The following is an 18,948-nucleotide window of genomic DNA, read 5'->3' as shown; positions in this document are numbered from 1 at the left end:
CATATTTAAAGTCTCCCAACTATAGAAATATCTGCTATAAATGTCAAGTAAACTTTATTATTTTATATTTGAAAAAAATTTGGAAAAACTGGAGTCTGTTCAGTATAGGAAAGTTTTAAATTTATGCATGTAAAATGTGTAGAAATCCTGAATGAACGAGAAACTTGAATTCCAGGGTCGGAAGATGAAATACTTTGATGTTTGTTGTGTGTTGTTGTCTCTAGAAATGGCAGGACCTCAACGTTGTTAGTAGTTTACTCAAATCCTTCTTCAGGAAGCTTCCAGAGCCTCTCTTTACCAACGGTGAGTCCACACATGTTCCAACAAGCCTGCATGGATGCTATTCTTGCAAATGTTATCAGATCATCTAACTCACTTGCTTTAATCTATCCAACGTCTAAACAGACAAGTACAACGACTTCATTGATGCCAATCGGATGGAAAATCCATCGGAGCGACTGAAGACCATGAAGAAACTGGTTCGTCTTCGCTTTTATTCCCCCAGACATTTCAGGGAAGTTTACCGACCTAGCTGGTTGAACGGGTTCCCGTGTTTGTTGTTTTGTTGCAGATCCGAGATCTTCCAGATCATTATTATCACACTCTGAAATTCCTGATCAGCCACTTGAAGACGGTTGCAGACCACTCCGACAAAAACAAGGTCTGTCGAACGTCGTTTTGAAATCATCACACGCACCACTTCAGAGTACTTTGTGCTCAACTGTTGTTGTTTTTGTTTTTTTTTTCCCGCCTCCTGGTGCGTTCAGATGGAGCCTCGTAACTTGGCTCTGGTGTTTGGGCCTACGTTGGTTCGAACCTCTGAGGACAACATGAAAGACATGGTCACCCACATGCCCGACCGCTACAAGATCGTTGAGACGCTCGTCCAACATGTGAGAGAAACACACAAACTAAAGCTGCACAATTTAACTTTTACAAAATATGTTTTTTTCCATGTCATCATGTTGTGACAGTGTAATAAGAGAGGAAATCTGTAAATAAAAATTGAGCTCCTCCACCTCCCTCCATTGCTCTTGTTGTGGTTTGCACAATGCATCGGTTCCAGCGACCAATCAGATCCAGGAGCCGGGTCTTAGAGATGTCAGTCAACCTCCTGTATGTGGTGCTTAATGTAATGATGGTGGAAAAACAACTCACCGTTACAGAAAATCAATTTATCTGCCGTCATCTGTGGCCATGCTAACTAGCCTTAGCATTGCTGAAAAGGTATGCTGTGGTGAACCAGCTGTAGCTTAGCAAAGAGAAAGGAGACGGGTAATTGGCAGCACTAAGACCCACATCCTGGCTCTGATTCTTTCTTTTTCACAGATTATCTATCTTACTTTATACTGTCACAACATAATGATAATTTTAACAAATATGTAAAAAGCATATATTTTTATAAAACTACTACACCTTTAAGACTTGTATGTTTCATAATGTCTTTGTAATACTGAACGTTTTCTCCTCTGTCGCTGTTGTAGTGCATCTGGTTTTTCACAGACGAGCTCGACAAGGATGAGAAGGTAGGTTTTCCATTTGTGGCATTCAGAGCTACACAGATTACTGTGTGTAAAAGGCTACAATGTTTATTAAATGTAAAATGCCTTCCCTAAATGTTCAGTTTTCCTATAATAAATGCAATTTCCATGTTTGGGTCTTGTTTATGAATTTCAGAGCTTTTGTTGATCTGCAAAGGGTAACATTGGTTTTAAAGTGGTAACGAAACAAAACTGGTTAATTACCAATAAAAATACAAATATAAAACAATAGATGTACTTATATTAAAAGAAAACATAAAGCAAAGAACGCAGTGCCTTGCAAATATACTTAAACCTTTTAACATTTCCACATTGTCATGTCAGAACCACACACTTTAATATGTTTCATTTGAATTTTGTGTAATAGATCAACACAAAGTAGTACATAGCTGTCAATTGGAAAAACTAGCTTTTTTTTCCCAAAACTAAATGTTCATATGTTTTTCTCCTTCTGTAGAATCTCTTCTTTTTTCCATTACACCTGCAGATCTCTCCTGTCTCTTCCACATTTTTACTTCTACTAATTGTTGTTCATTCTTCTTAGAAACCTGCAGCAATTTTCAAGTTTTGCCACCATTTTGCAACTAGATTTAGGTCTGAACTTGTTTCCTCTGAACTATTCTTGGTTCAGAGGAAACAAGTTCAGACGCTGCTCTTGCTGAGTCTTTACAATCGTTGCTCTGCTGGAAGGTGAATCTGCGTCTCTGTCTTTTACCGCCTTTTTTTTTTTTTTTCCTCCAGCAAAAATCCAGTTTTCCATCATCTTTGCATTCAACTGATTCTCCCACATGAGTGGTGGATCTCTGCACTTCCTCCAAAGTTATCACAGAGTTATCCTTCTCTAGTTAATGTTCTCATTGTTAGTTTAGGCCAACATTTTGCTACACTTCAGTTTTACTTCACCAAAAGTCTCCTAAGCTCCAGGTTAGAAAACACCTGACTCCAACTTTTAGTGCAGTCATAAGCACAAAAGTTCATGTCGATTTTACCACCTGTGAAGTAAATAATTACACAAGAAGGACAAGTTCAGCTGTATGTGTTATATCAGTTTAGTCTGATTGTTTTATCTGTAATTTCTAAATTAACTTGAGATTAGATGAGGTGTTGATTATCAGAGCAGCGACACCTTTTCTGTAACTGATTAAAAGGAGAATTGCATCATCTAAATATAAACAATAAAAGAGAAACTAAACTGTTAAGCACTACTTTTTATTTTAAGCTTGGACTGTGGATAAGTCCCACTATGTGATATTCATTTAGACAAATTAAATCTCTGGATAGACAGTTTGGGACAACAAAACTGAGCTTCTGTTAAACTTTAACCTGCTACATGACTCCAATCTTTACAAGCTAAAAGAAGATAAAAACCAGAGATTACACAGTCAGCAGTCCAGGTAAAAAACTGTATTAGAATCGGTAATTTAAAAAGTAAAATGTACGGTATTCTGGGGAAAATCTTTCAGATTTTATGATGTAAACAAAAGTCTCCATGACTCCATGCAATTCTGGGTAAAGTCCAAGTCCACCCTCGCTGTTCCAATAGGGTGAGCATCAACCAGATGCTAATATTCAGATGTTCTTCAAGGAACATACAGAATTCATATATCAGACTAAAAAATACAAAGCAAATGAATCCTTTGTAAAAAATTTGTTGCACGTCTAAAACATTCAGCAATCAACACCCACTGAAGCTTCTCCTTGTAGTTTGTTTTTATCTTCACAGAAACATTTATTTTATTTCCAAATGTAGCATATTCCAAGTGCAGCAGTTGCTATAAATAATGACTAAAAGTCTCTAGTAAATTATTGACAAGCACACTTCACCCCCTGGCTTTGGAGTCTCAGATTCTGAGTTTTATTGACCTAAAGAAACTCCTACTTTATGGATAGAAAGTTGTGTTTTTACTCTAGATTTCTAACTTCCAAAGTTAATTTCTTCCTGCATGTCTTCCCAGACACCAGTGGACACAGAAGACGTCCAACCCGCCCCCAACATCGACCACCTTCTGTCCAACATCGGCAGGACCGCTCTGCTCGGCGAGGCTTCAGGTGAGAATCATTTGAATCTAATGCTGCTTTTCATTCCCCTTTTTGTCATATTACGAAAAGAGAATATAAAAAACAGTTGAAACTGGAATGTCCAACTTTCCAACCTGAACTGGAATGCAGCATGAGAACCGAATCCTTAGATCAAAGTGTCTCTGTGTTTGACAGCATGCCTACACTTCTCTCCTTTCTGCTGATCTCTTTTTTTTTTCTTCCATGTTGCTCATCTATCACTTCTCTCTGTGCGTTTCTGCATTTCCTTCTCTTAGCTGAGCCTGTGGAGCAGCCACTGCGGTAGGACGGAAACTCTCCTGGCAGTGTGTGTGAGGGTGGCCGTGTGTGTGTGTTGAGCGAGTGTGTTATTGGTGGTGACAGCTTGTGTCTCCATGGTCTCCATTTCCCCTGGAAGTTGGCATCCTCCCTGTCACTGTCAGATTGAGGTCTCTTTAAAATAAAATCCCTGCCACTTCAGTGTCGTCCCAGTTTGACTAATAAGTTAATGGGTGACTTGATGCCTGCTAAAGCTGCTGTTGTTTCTGACTCAGAGTGTTCACTTGTCACCAGCTGCGTTTCCATTGACTATTTTGAAAATAAATTTTCTTAAATCTGCAGTATGTAACTTTAATAAAAAATATTTTTTGACATATTTGTTGAAATTGTCACCATGTGGTGACAGTATGGTATGAGACAGATTACCTGTGGAAAAATCAAGCTCCTCTGTGTTCTCCGAGAGCTAACTAGAAACTACCAATCAGATCCAGGAGGCGGGTCTTAGCACTGTCAATCATCCTCCTGATAGCACAGCATGTACTGAATGCTAAGACTAGTTAGCATGACAGCAGACAAACAGTTCTCCTGTAACTATAAGGTGTTTCTCCATCATTAGCACATTTAGCAGTGAGTACATGTGTTGATTGACAGCGCTAAGAACCTCCTCCTGGTTCTGATTGGTTGTTTTTGACCGGAGCAGCAATAGTAGTTCAGGGAGGAAGTGGAGGAGATTGATCTTTTCACAAATTATGTGACTCGTATTACACTGTCTCAACATTGTGACTGTTTTGTAAAATATGTAAAAAAAACATATTTTTTATAGAATGATATACTGCAGCTTTAATAGAAACATGACAATTAAAAAAAAAACTTAGTTTTCGATCAATTTGGATGAGGATTTGGATGTATTGAAACTGGTTTATTTTGCAAAACTGCTATAGAAACACTTTTTTTCGCATCACACAAGTAACATAATCAACAACTAAATGTTGCCACTAGCTCAACCAATGAAGAAAAGGTAGGAGAACGATTGTGTAGCATGTTTTTAAATGACTTATTTACATGTGATCTTAATTGCCCTTCTTATTTAATTAGAAAATTGTGTTTTTCCGACATTAACGAAATATTGACAAAATTTTGCGCACATTTATAATGGAAACGCAGCTTCTGAGAGCCAACTAACTCTGAATACAGAGCATAGCGCTCCACTCATCCTCCAGGCTTTTTTTTTTTTTTTCAAACCAATGTGGCCCCAATCATCAGGTTCCTCTAACCTCACTAGTGACTCTTATGGCGCTCTAGGTTTTGCCGTTTCCCATGTGCCATTTCAAAGCTTGAGTGGTAATTCACTTCCAGGAAATTGTGTGAAGCTCCCAGATGGCAACTATGAGCCAAACCTTCTTGCTTGCACCTGAAAAAGACAACAATTGTTTTATTTGACAAAGAAATGACTCCTTTTTGGTAGTGCGAACAAGGGGTGAGCACAATATTTTGTGGCACTATTAATAACAATAAAAGCGACCATAACAACTATTTACATCTTCTTTCTGAACTGTATGCATATGACATACAAATACTGCTTTTGAAGGACAAAATCAATTTTTAATATGTTTCTTTAGGACATTAATCACACAAAGAAGTGTGATTTGCATCACTAAACTGCAACAGTAAGTGCATTTAATCATACTTTCAATATTTACTCACTCTAATTGAACAAACAAGTGGACAAAATAGAAAAACTAACAATTTGAACAATGTTAACACCTTCTGGGTTTTTACAAGCATCATTAAATGGAATTTATCATGACAATCAAAATTCTTATGATAAAATAATTATCATAAATTCATATAATGGCTTTTAAAAGTGGTGGATGACAGTAGTTGTATATTATATTATAAGTATTGCTTAGTAAATGTCATAAACTTTGAATTTATAAAAGATATTAACTGTTTTAGACCCATTTCTATTCAAGTTGGTATTTGTGAATTCATATAGTCACAAATACCAAATACGTAACTCCAAATGATTAACCATAAAAGTCTCCAATTTGCGACTTTTGTTGTTCTGTGGAGCGCAACGAACATATTTGGAAGAAAATACAGAATGGGAAGCTAAAATATTTAGGTGCGATGCTGCTTGACATGCTATCGGCTAGCATTTGCAAAAGCAACCAATACAGGAGCCGCATTTATTGTCCTTGGTGCTGATTGACTGTCTCCCCAAGTGAGATAAGAAAAACGAAGAATATTAAGTTTTGCAATAGTTCTAAGATTGTTTCCATTATGTAAATTAAGGTATATTTGGAGTTTGACCTATTAAAATAGGCAGTTATTAGTATTCTAGTATTGCTAGACTGCATCTATTCTGTGGTTCTGGTTCCTAAATCCTAGGGGCTCGACTGTACATTGCAAATAAAAAAAATGTAAAAGAAAATGGAGTTTTCTTGATTCTGGATTCATTTTAACATCCTGAGTTTCATTTTTGTCTCACAAACATGCAAGCTAAAAGTAATTTGCTGTTTTTCTTCCCGTTCGAACTTATTAGGTTATATTAAGCCATAGAAACTGCTTATGTCTTCTATGGTGTTTTTTATTCTGACAGAAGTAGACACAATAGTGCATTTAGCCTGATGGGGTTTTAGAAACTGGTGATAAAACAAAACATTTCAGAAAGCAGGTAGTCAAAACACTGAAAAATGTAACATGCAGACCCTTCACACCCCAGAGATTAGAAACTTAGTCTGAGGTAGTTACATCCTAATTATCATTTTGATTTGATTTGGTGGCTTCAAACTGCATTAAGTCTGTTATCCTTTTGTAGCCAAACTAAACTAAGAATATATTAGCAATTTTTGCTACTATAATTTCCCATGTCATGACATATATGCCAGGCTAGACCAATAATTTCATTTTTTGAGATCAGAACATTAACGTCAGAATTCTGAGGAAAAATGTCAAAATTATTATTATTTTTTAGTGTCCCTAATTCTCTTCCATGCTTTCCTAATATTCTTCAATTAACAAAAAACATTTGGTTGTACTTTTTACCACCTGGTAAATGTTTACAGATCTGATCATTCCTTCTGAAGCCTTGTGTGTCTGTGTTTGTGAGGAAGCGCGTTTCCCACTTCCTTCCCTGTCGATGATTGGTGCCATCAGTGTTTGCTGTGGTTCCTAATGCACTCTCTCCTCCCAACTCCAGCCGCTGCTTCCCCTCAAATCATTGTCTTTCCCTCCAAATGCTGGAGTCTGTAAACCGGTGTGTTTGCTCTGGGTTCTGACATGATGAGAGGACACAGTGGAAGTTCACAACTCCACATTAACTTATATTTATTTTGTTCTGTGCAAAAAGTTGTGAGTCTTTCCTTATTTTTTTAGATTTTGCTTCCAATGATTCAGATTTTATTGTCGCCTTGTAAAGCTTTCTTGAGGAAATTTCTGCTGGAAATGGAAACTTGTATGAAATCATCATAAAAGTCCCTGAGACTGGATGGAAAACTTCTTACCAAGATTATTTTTGAAATACTACAATAAAATCTGACTCATTTGAAGAGCAGTATTTAAAAATAAAGGATGACTCATCTTTTGTGTTGCAGCTTTGTGCTGCTGAAACGGCCTCTGTGTCCTCCACCATGACTGCTTTGACTTGTTAACTTTTTAACTTCTGACATCTTTATTTCTTCTTCCACAGACTCAACCAACAGTGACTCAGCTAAATCAAAGGTAACATCTCTCAAACACATGCATGACGGTTTATTACGCACAACGTTCTGGCCCAAAGTTTACACAAACTGGTGTTTTTGGGATTTATTTATTTAAGATTGTTTTCTTTAAACTTCTGACCTGAACTGTAATGTAAGACAGAAAGTTTGTCGGTGTAACAGCAGCATTTCCTCCTGTTCCAGGGGTCATGGGGGTCAAAGAAAGACCTCACCGCCAAGGACTTCCTGGCTCTGTCCATCATGTCCGCCGTCACAGGCCGCAAGCGAAGGAAGCGCCACCTCGCCTGCCGCGTTGGAAGCAGCACCGATGACGACTCCGAGCACGAACCGGTGAAAGCGGGGCACCTTGGGATGGAGGGAGAAGAGGAGGCAGAGTCGCCAGAGGGAGACACTGCTCCTCGAGCTGAGGGAGAAGAGGATGAGGAGGAGGAAGACGATGAGGAGGAAGAGGAGGAGGAGGAGGACGTTGTAGCAGGTGGAGAGAAAGAGGAGGTGGTAGCGGTTGTTCCCAGTCGGCCGTGCTGTAAAGAAGAAGAGGAAGAGGAGGCAGGAGGAAGGCAGACAGCTATTTTGTTGCAGGACGAGGCGGTGCAGGCGGAGGAGGTGAAGGGCCCGTCGTGGAGAGCGCCAGAGGATGCTCGCTCCATTGTCTCCGGCTACTCCACCCTTTCCACGTTAGGGCGAAGCTTGGGGTCGGAGGGCAGGGGCGACGACGCCGACGACGAGCACAGTGAGCTGGTGAGCGAGACGGACAATGAGAGCGGCTTCGTCTCGCGCTCCCTAACCCAGGAGAGACCCAGCAAACAACCTACGATGCCCACGAACCAGCCACCATCGGCACCTCGCAGCTTCCTCTACTCCCAGTGCAAACCGCCGGTCCTCTCGCCCATGAACCTCCTCGCCCCGGCAACGCCTGCCGTTAACTCAGCCGACTCTGTCGAGAGGAGCGAAGGAGGAGCGCGCTCCAACACGCCTTCCTCTTCCTCCTCCTCCAACGCTCACAGGCTCCACTCGCGGCCTTCCTTCAACTCCCACAAGCTGATCCAATGCGACACTCTGGCCAGAAAGAAACTGAAGTCGGAGAAGGCCAAAGTCCGCTCCCTGGACCTGCCGGAGTTTCAGGTTGAGGGGACCGGCTCCGGGTCAGACAGCACACCAAAACCGAAGCGAGACCCCTCCAGAACGAACGCTTCCTCCGGCAGCAGCCAGGAAAGCCTGCGCCTGTCCCGGGCGAGACCCGCCCTGCCGCCCAGCGAAGCCTCCTCCTTCACCCCGACCGGCCCGGGCAGCAGGTCTCTGGCCGAGCACGTCCGGGCTCGCCTACTGGGCTCCGCCGACGACCTGCGCAGTGTGGGGCTGCGAAAACCTCCATCACCCGAGACGCGGAGGAAGAAACGAGCATGGCGGAGACACACCGTGGTGGCTTCACCCACCGAGACGTCCGACAAGAGACCCCCACTGAGCGTCAATGAGCTCCCGTTCTGCCCCGTCAACCAAAACCAGGTGAAAACTCAAGGAGCAGACAGTCTGGACCATGAACCAGTTACACGCCAAGCCCCCACCTCCAGATTCCACCAGTACCTGTGAAAACCTCCAGGTGCAATTCATTTTGGCATGTCAAGGGGTACCCCAGTGTTGCCAAAGCTTTAGGGTTTTTTTCTTTGCTTTTCTCTTATTAAAAAAACTTTCCTGTGCATAGAAGATACAATATGGTTGCGATCCACATGTTAACCCATGCGCACCTTTTGCTATATGGTGCGCACAAGATAGTATGTGATGCGCACCATACTGTGTCTTGTGCACTTATTGGTCTATTTTTATTTTTTTCTTCAATGTCCCTATAGGGGCTTCATATAAGACATAAACAAAACTCATCATTAACGCCAAAAATTCACAATTTAGTAAAACCAGGCGTTCCTTCCTGTCTCACAGGAGAGATGCCATCAATTGGTCACAGGAGGGCGCTGTTGTGCAGCTTTGCTCTGGTTGAGAAAAAATGGTGCTTCTAGCTAATTCAGCTTAATGGTAAATGTTACAAAAAACTATCATACAACAGGAGTAAATTCAGCAGATTTTTTTTTGTCCTGCTACCAGTCTTCCTGACCTCGCTCACTGTAAAACTCCCGTTTTTAGTCCAACACAAGGACACAGATGTCTCTCTCTACTTGTTAATAACGCCTATGAGTGTTTGTGCAGAAATGATCACGTTTTGTAGCATTTTGTACAAAGCCTTGTTAAGTTAACCTATGTAAATATAAATGTTTGTTTTCACCTGTGATTTTTTTTAGTTATTTTTATATGGTTTACAAAACGTGCACAGAGCGCAGTCATTTCTTTCAAGAAGTTACTTGAAATGTTTCCCTTAATATATAATTTTTTTTGTTTATATTCAATATATATTATATATTTTGTATTAAAGTAAAAAAAAAACAGTACTTTTATTGTTCATTGAACCTCTTGAGCGTACCTGTTGGAGGGAGATAAACACGACTAAAGCTGTTCCTCATTTCTCCATAGATGGCCTTTCTGATTCACAGCACTGTGCAGACTACCTTTATCTCCTGAGATACTGACTTTTTAATGAAAGCGATCTACTTTAAACAAACATCCATCAAATAAACTATCTGGGGATTGCATGTAGCAAGTCTAGCAGATCCCTTTGGGAGAGTTTGCAGGCACATCGGCATGCTGATGGCTGTGCTCATCGTTTTCGCGTTACCTCATATCTCGTATTTTCACCTTTTTAGTTTGGGATCTTTTTTCAGCCCATCCCCACTGAGCATTCATCTGTCAGCGCAGTTTTTACCTTGGGGGATGTGTGTGGCTGGGAGTTTTCCATAAGGTCAGGTTCTTAATGAATCCTAACTGGTTGAAATGGTACAATGGAGAAACTGAAAACAGGTCTGTGGAAAGTGTCCCCCGCCTCACACATTTATTCTGTTTCTCCTTTTTGTTGCAGCTGAAATCTGTTGATAATAGAACATCATAAATAACCTGAGAAAACACAAGAAGCAGTTTTTATATAATGGTTTAATTTATTAAAGGGAAAAAGTATTAAATCCTCCACCTTAGTTGCATCTTAAAACGGGGTAATTAATCCTGCTTTGGTCCAGTTTCTGTAACCCTGAAGAAATCATTTAAAACAAAAAGTAGAAACAAATATTTAAAAAAGCAACTTGCTCTGACCCAACTAAGTCTTTGACATCCATCAGTCTGGAAATCCATTTCTAAGCCTGTGGGACTGCAGTGAATCACAACAAGAGCTGTGAACCACAAATGACAACTTGGAATGAACCTTCCCCAGGAGCGGCTGTGCTACCAAAAATTAGTCCAAGAGCGCATTTATCACTCATCCAGGAGGTCACAAAGGATCCAAGAATAACATTTATTCTTCAATTGTCTCAGTTAAATTCAGTGTTCATGATTTAACAATAAGAAAGAGGCTAAATTAATGGCCGTCATTGGGAGAGTTCCAAGACAGACGCTGCTGTCCAAAAACAACACAAAGGTCCAAATAATAACTCCAATATTCCCAAAACATTTCAGAAAACGAGTGAAACTATTTGGACTATATTAGAGTAGCATAAATTTATGCAACAGTCAAATACGGGGGCAGTAGTGTGATGTTTTGGGGCTGCTTTGCTACTGATTGAACCACAGATTTTGCTCTCTGGGGATTACATGTTCTAAAATATTGCCAGACTGGTTTGGGTTGCTCTTTTCTATTAATAAATGAAATCCTCATTCAAGGGGATGAAACGGTGGAGATGGTAAGAAAGCCACCTTTAAAACTGCTTTTTGTACTTAATTTTAAAACATCCAAACGTGACCAAAAGCAAAGAAATGTGTAAGATGGGGAACTTTTTCACAAAACTGTATAATAAAGTCTTATGTTATGTGTTAAACCATCATAAAGAACCCCAAACAACTTCTCTGACCAAATATTCCAGTGAAGAATGATAAAGTTCTAGTTTTTTCTTACCTCGAGATTCTTCTACAAGTGCCTGATTTTCTGGAATGTGTTGTTCTGCGGTGCCATGCGCAGGTCTCATCTTTTTTTCCATTTCATTTTGTTGTATCTGGATCCCCTCCTTTCTCCCGACGTGGCTGACCGACCCAAAGACGTGTACATTAAACTCCCGAGTGGAAAACTAAAAAGCACACTTCAAGCCAAGGACGCATCTATGCACTCCCTTCGCCTTCAATACGAGGCGCTTATAACAGCTGTTACTAATGCTGCTAAGACGAAGGAAACAATAAAAGGCATAGAAATCCCTCAGCTGCTTTTGCTTCCCCCCCCGAAACAAACTGAGGTCATGTGAATATGGTACACCTAACAAGTCCTACCCTAAAACCACATTAGGTCATGCCAGATGATATCAAATTTCCTAAAGGTGAACAAACCTCATCTGTTGTGTGATGTACTGAAATGTGGTTTTATCTAATGTTTATTGTATTTTAAAACTAAATTGTTTTGTACATACCTTAATATGTAACATACTGTATTGTGTACATTTGGAATTGATTTTGACTATAATTGATGACTAAAAAAAAAAAGAAAGAAAAAAAAAAAAAGCTTGTCCGCCTGAAACTATTTCCCTTGTGGCTGTTTGCTTCAAAGCAAAAGGTATATGATGTAAATAAACAGAAATATGTTTAAAAGAGGATTTGTGAGTTGAGTTTTTGTTGAATGTCGCCCCCTGGAGGTGGCAAATGAATACAGTTTTGTTTTTTTCAGTCTTAATGTTTGCTGCTGCACAAAAAGGAAACTGCATCCAAATCTTTGAGGCCACTTCCCGTTAAATGCTGCGGTTACGAATGTATGCAATCAGAAGTGCAAATGCACTTTAATAGTAAGAAGATGCACAAATTAACTTTAGATTTTCTTCCTTTGGTCACATTAATCTATTTCTTCATGCAATGTCAAAATGTGAAACCATTACAAAGGAAAAAATAAAAATCTTGTGATCAAAAGCATCAAACAGCTGCTTTCAGTGACTGCTTCCTGTATCTTCTAGGATCAAACTTTACAACAAGACACCTTTAATCAAAACTTTTTTATTATTATTTGAACCAATTATAACACACAACTGTCAAAATGGTAAGTCTGGAGTTTGCTTTTGCAGAAAGAAACAAAAAAAGGTGCTGGCAAGCTGCTCTACTTTGCTGTCGTTTCTTATTTGATTTTTGGAGAGAAAATTAGATTTTTTTTATTTTATTTTTTTTAAAACGGAAGAGTTAGTCAGCAGATATTCCTATAAAGTTGTACTGGAAAAACAGAAGTCTGGTATTGTTAAACATCTTTTTTTATATTTATATATATAAAAATGGAGAATATTCATATTGAAATATTTACATCTCCTGAAGAAAATTTAACAAGACAGCTTACAGCCCAAATGAAAAAGAAACGTCATGTTGGTTATTGCATCGCCGTGCAACGACTTCCTTGTCCAGACAACAGACTCATTACAGAAACCGATAACATTTTTTTAAGAAAAAGAACAGTAGTCCATTTTATGTTTTTTTTTTTTACCTTCTTGAATTGTTTTTGAGGGGGTTTTTTTCAATTTGTAGCGACCTGCCCACTCTCTTTGCTGGGCTGACTCTGGAGGAGCAGCTCGGTGTTCTCGGCTCTCAGTCTCTCCAGCTCCAGTTCCATCTCCCGCAGTCGGACCTGGGAGTGCTCCGCCTCGGCCACGGGCTCCACGGCGCGCCGCAGCCGGTTGTTCTCCTCCTCCAGCCGGGACATGCACTTCTCCAGCTCCAGGTACTCCTGCACCAGCTCTTGTTTTGTCATGTTCTGCAGACTCTCGACGTGGTACATCTCATAGGTTTCGGAAAAGTCCCGCTGGAGGTACTCTCCACCTGCGTTCCCAGGCCTCCCGATGCCGTCGCTGCCGCCTCCTCCGCTCCCGTCGTCGTCCTCTTCCTCCTCGTTGTCGAAGAGGTCCTCCTCGCTTCCAGTGTCCTCCATGCGACCGCTGACCCCAGAGAGCCGCCGGACCCCGGCTTCTGTGTTGAGGTCGGGCTCCTCTCGGTCGTGCTCGTCCATCAGGAACTGGGTGGTGTTATAGGGCGCGACTGGGAGCCCCTTGGCGAACATCTCCTCCCTCATCCGCGAAGCCCTCACGGTCTCCCGCTCCTCTAGGGCTTTCTTCTCCTCCCATGAAAGTTTGTTGTAAGGCTTCCAGTGGCGTTTCTTCTTCGAGGTCCTGCGCCTGTGCCTCTTTTTGCCCAGACGTGCTTCCAAGCCAGTGTCGGAGTCGATGAGTAAATTCTCCACTCCCGACCGGTTCAAAGTCTCCTGCAGCGGGCCGTGTTCGCCTTTTTTCCCGCGACGTTTGTGATCACAATCGGGTGAAGCGTCGGAATCGGTTGTTTTGTGAGGCTCGGTAGCATTCGGGTACTTGGAGAGCTCGTTTCCGGCTGCTGAAGCGGGACACACCTCCCTCCGTCCGCCTTTCATTTGCCATAACTTGTCTGTGTTGATATCCTCGCAGTACTCCGCCCGACGCTGATGCTTCTCCGCTCTCTGGCGCCCCCTCTCGCCGTTCTGCGGTCCTCCACGGTTGTTGGCTGGGAGATGCTCCAAAGCGTCCCCGCTACTCTCACCTGATGGACTGCCTGAAGTTACCATGCGATGGGTCTGCTCCGCTGGCTCCGTCATCCTGATGATATCCTTCTTATTGGTCCCGTTTTAGCACATCTTAGAGCATGTTCGTGCTCAAAAGGCAGAAATTCAAAGTTCGTTAAAAGATGAAAAAAAGTTTGTTTTTTGTTTTTTTTTAAGAAAAAAATAAGATTTCCAGAAGGACTTAAAATGTTTAAAGAAAGTTGACTTTCACGTCTGGAAACAAACTTCCGAATAAGTAAACACTTGTTACTCCTCCAAGGATTTGTCAGAGCAACTGTCGCTAACTACCATTAACTGTTTCAGTGCTGTCAAAGGCCGCCGTCACTCAGAGACTGTGTTTCACCGTCACAACTGTGTCCAGTGTGCTACAGAAGACGAGGGAGTCCGTGTTTATATAGCAGCTCCGCCTCTCTCTGTGCGCATGCTTTTCCTTGTTACATCTACTGAATTCTGGGATATGCTGTTCTCTTTACAGTAGAGCTAATGCGTGAGACGTCCTCTCTAAACTACAAAGTCCACAAGTCTGCCGTAACTGATGAGATTTTTAACCAATGAGAGAGTACAATCATTCGCCCAAAAAACACCACCCTCCTTTTTGTTGATTGGACTGCAGGAAACCTTTGCTGTTGCTAAGCTCAACTAATTTTCTGATTGGACAGCCTTTACTGTCAATCAAAAGAGCGCGAGCTACATTAAAAAAGCAGTCCCGGGCATTTTCTATGGGCACTACTATTTACAAAGAAAGGGGTAATAACTAGATGTTTTGATTTAGAAACTGATTTTGATATTTTAAAATAGTTTAAATATTTACCAGAACTGAGTAATCGTATATTCTATTCCTAAATGTACGACGCAGAATTATTTGGAGCCGAAAACGGTGAGAAGTAATTGAGTAATAAAATGTAAGCCCCCTGTATTGCAAGGAATATGAAGCGGTCCTTACACAGAATGTAGTCCGCTTTCAGCGTTAATGTAAAATAATAACAATAAAGCAATCTACTCTCTAAATTAAATAATTTTAAACGGATATATAAATAAAGATATGTGGCTCTTGTGTGCTACTATTATGATTTGTGAGTTCGTTTTAGCATTACGTGTTGTGCGGAGTGATATGTCGTAAGACTGGAGCTTTGGGGGTGAACACTTAAACCAGCGTAAACAAACGACATTTATTGTGAAGCCGCCGCTACGGTCACACTCCCGAACCCCTCGTTGTCAAAGGGTGGGTCAGGCGATCTCACACCTGCTTAATAATGCTGCTATCATCGACGAAATGGTGTAGATCCGTTTTTTGACAGCCCCAAATGTACAGTGTTTTTACACCGTTGCTTTAAAAGCTAAGGATAAGTTGGCTAACGTTAGCTGTTAACGTTAGTTAGCGAACGGAGCGCTGCGTGGTGTTGCTCGAAAATTAAAACACTGCATCCTTTCCATGATATTGTGAAATCACTCGAACCAAAAATAACTAATCCGAAGCTTGGACATGATAGTCCCGAACGGGAAATAATTCCTGACAGGGACATATTTGAAGAAAACGTGACGTTCTGCATAAAGCTAGACTAGCTAAAGCTAACTAGCTCGCTCCACGGTTCTATGCTGTTATAATCTAAGTAAATAAAACAAAAATACTAATGTTAAGTAACATTTTATTAAACGTGTGCTCTAATTCTGTTCATGGTAGTCTATTGAAATACAACTAACAACAGAAATGATTATATTTACTCCTCAGCTGACTAGGCCAACGTGCTTTTATTGGCTCCGTTTAATTCCCGGACTAACACAGTCCCCGTTTTCCATTACATCGTTATCTGTAGTTTAATAAATTTAAGGTTTGCTGCGTCTTTTCAAAGCAGTACAAATCACAACCTGTACTATATTATAAGCAAACGGGTAATAACTGTTGTTTGTATTAAACGGCCGCACAATAACTTCGATTAACTGCTATTGCTTCAGGAAGTAGTCAGCACCAGCTCTTTCTTTAGTTCTCGGATAGTTAACAAGCCTGTAAATGGGACTTTCCTAATATTTTACAGTTTAAACTGCCATATAGCCCCGTTATCTGCTTTTGCACAAATATACAATTAAACTACGTAGGTGCAAATAGATAAACCATGCAGTGGAGTGTTATTTTGATTTTTTCTGTTTCACATTTTTTCAGATAAACATCATTTAATGTGTTTGAATTCATTATTGAGTTCACAACACTGTGTTCATCTTCAACTCTAAATGCTTAGCTAACACATCCACATATTGTTATAGTACCCTCACTGCTTCCATAAACTATTTAGCTTTCATTAAAAAGGAGAAATGGGTTATTTGCTGTGTGACCTTTTACAGGGAGTCACTGGGAGTTATTGGTTTCCTCCAAACTGTGCCTGTAAACACCAGGAATCCAATGGCTCCCAAACAACACACAGGCCAACTACTTCTACTAATAGAAACAGGCCCAGTTTCACCCCTGGCGAATAAGCAAGCTGAACTGTGAATTCTTTGAGGAAGAGGAGGTACACTGCTGTTAATGTGAAACCCTGACGACTGGTGAGACTGGGAAACCATTCCAGAGCTGCCCCCATATTCCTCAAATCAAGGAGCAGGAGCTGCAGCTACACAGCCCAAGCTGCTCCTGCACAGATCACAGCCTCTGAGGATTAGCAGACATGACTTAATCTCACACTCAGTCTTACTTGGTTATTGCTGCTATTGAGCAGAGATAAAAGATATTAAATCGTGTAATTTGAGGCAAAATACATGGGGGTTCATAAAGACAGGAAGTGCAGAAATACTCTTTTTGTGAAATTCAAAAACTGATCCCGAGGCCGCATCAAGTTAAAGATAAACATTACCTAAAACATTGTACCTCCCAACTCCCCAAACCTGCTTTTTGTGTGTAGTTGTGTCATTATGTTTGTTCTCCTGGATAGATCATATTCTTTCTCCAAGTTTCCCAGCTGCTCTGTGTTATAATGCTTACACAAATATTTATCATCTAATCAATGTTCATGTAGTATGAAGAAGAACGTTCACTTTCAGTTTAATGGATCACAACAAACGCATGCACAATGTATTGCATGCACTAAAGGCAGTTTAAGCTTTGGGGAATTTTTTTGAAGTTGTGCAAATGATAGAAATCACCAACAGATGGCGCTTCTGCCCCATTTACTGATAAATAAAAGCGGCGTAATCTTTTTTTTTTACTATGGCTTTCAAAATAAAAGGTTAAAAGATTGCTTCAAAAGGAAAATTCACATTACAGTCTTAGATGAGTCCTGAATAGGGAATTATATTACATTCAAAATAAAGGAAGCAGATTATCTTTAGAATACCACATAATGTTTGCTTATTGTATACTAAATCATGTTCACTTCCTAGTTCCACAATTTTTCTGTTTAATAATCTTTTTTTCAATACATCTTTAATTATTTCCTATCATTATAAAGGTTCGCCTGAGATCATTTTTACATTTTTCTATGCTGCAGAGCCATTTTTGGAGCATTTCAATGTTCAATATGTCAATATAATACTTTTATCCTTATTTTTCCAAATGTGTATGTTATTAGTCCATAACAAAGTAAACAAAATGCAAAAAAAAAATTATAAAACAGTACATTAGTTTTATGATTTTTAACATATTTTTGTAAATATAAAAATGTCCTAATTTTATCCCTCAAAATTGCCACTAACTAAAAAACCTAATTTTTTTAGTTAAAGCCAATTGTATAATATGTAGCAACAAATAAATAAATAGAAATGTTTTATTTCGCTCAAAGTATACAACTTCTTGCCTCTGGGTGTTTGAGGATCCATAAATGTGTCTGTATTAAGTGTATGTGGTGTTAGTGTATCTAGAGGGGGAAAATAAAGTCGAGGGAGAGTTTGCTAAAAGTGCGCCGAAAAAAATACACGCCGCCGGAAATGAAGTCACTGCTAGTTGTGTACGGAGCCCCCTAGGTGACAAGGGATTTTTTTTTCTTTTGGTTTATCTCGCAAAATTTTTGCGTTCCCTCGCAATATGCTTACTGCAATATTTTTTGGTCTACTTTGTATACAGAAATGTGCATACATTTGAAATGTAAAACGGAGGCTCTTTAAATGCACATTTAAAAAGTCTCAGTGTTTTTTCTTAACTTTTTGGTGCAAAAAACCGATTGAAAATCAATTTATTCACTGCATATTTATGTCTATTTGTGTAAGGTTGCGACGGAACAGCTCATGAAAACACCCCTTTAAACCATTCAGTACCACCACAAATGAGACACAATCGAAACTGTCAGATGACTTATTACCCTGCATAACTCAGAAATAGTCTAAATAATTTAGATGTTTTTTTTTTTATTTATTTCCTTCTTATGGAAAGTTTCTGTTTATATCATGGGTTTGTGGTGCATTTCTATCCTAAAGAAAATATGTAAAACTACAGATATTTCACAACGAGATATTAACATAAATGGAAAAAGCAAACTTTTTAAGCCTTACATTACTGCAGAAAGTAAGATGGACACCATAAGAAAGGCTTACAGTATTCAGTTATGCCGCATTAGCTAATCAGTACATCATTGCGTGGAAACGCAAAAGTTTTGTGAGGTAACGCAAAAGGGAAAAAAAATCCCCATGTTCCTTAGGGGGCTCCGTAGAATCCAATCCAGGAAGTGCTGCAAACAATCTACCTGATCTATTAAGCATGTGGATTTACCCAGAGTCTGGGTTTCCCTGACGTGTTTAGGTTCGTTTTTTTTAC

General features: G+C 40.0%; 2 protein-coding genes across 13 annotated transcripts in view; one reads left to right on the top strand and one right to left on the bottom strand.

Moving 5' to 3' along the window:
• arhgap23a (Rho GTPase activating protein 23a) overlaps window positions 1-12,244 on the top strand; it is an 80,715-nt gene extending 68,471 nt beyond the window's left edge. For all 12 annotated transcript variants that reach the window (XM_032587205.1, XM_032587201.1, XM_032587199.1 and 9 more), the window contains 8 exons: window positions 225-303; window positions 406-479; window positions 572-661; window positions 768-893; window positions 1,485-1,526; window positions 3,497-3,590; window positions 7,549-7,580; window positions 7,763-12,244. In XM_032587205.1, coding sequence (XP_032443096.1) covers window positions 225-303; window positions 406-479; window positions 572-661; window positions 768-893; window positions 1,485-1,526; window positions 3,497-3,590; window positions 7,549-7,580; window positions 7,763-9,166 — 1,941 coding nt within the window. In that variant the 3' untranslated portion in view covers window positions 9,167-12,244. The remainder of the gene's footprint in view (window positions 1-224; window positions 304-405; window positions 480-571; window positions 662-767; window positions 894-1,484; window positions 1,527-3,496; window positions 3,591-7,548; window positions 7,581-7,762) is intronic.
• Window positions 12,245-12,621: 377 nt separating this feature from the next.
• On the bottom strand, window positions 12,622-14,715 carry hexim1 (HEXIM P-TEFb complex subunit 1). The gene has a single exon (XM_032587210.1). The coding sequence runs from the start codon at window positions 14,244-14,246 to the stop codon at window positions 13,143-13,145; it is 1,104 nt and encodes a 367-aa protein (XP_032443101.1). The 5' UTR covers window positions 14,247-14,715; the 3' UTR covers window positions 12,622-13,142.
• Between the last annotated feature and the right edge of the window lie 4,233 nt (window positions 14,716-18,948).

Source organism: Xiphophorus hellerii, chromosome 16 (genome assembly GCF_003331165.1).
Source record: "Xiphophorus hellerii strain 12219 chromosome 16, Xiphophorus_hellerii-4.1, whole genome shotgun sequence".
Taxonomy (NCBI): Eukaryota; Metazoa; Chordata; class Actinopteri; order Cyprinodontiformes; family Poeciliidae; genus Xiphophorus; species Xiphophorus hellerii.
Note: the sequence above shows the minus strand (reverse complement) of the source record. Positions and strands in the feature narration are given on the sequence as shown.

Bases quoted from the DNA above. Each gene is read 5' to 3' on its own strand.
- hexim1 (XM_032587210.1), bottom strand. From the start codon at position 14,246: ATGACGGAGCCAGCGGAGCAGACCCATCGCATGGTAACTTCAGGCAGT.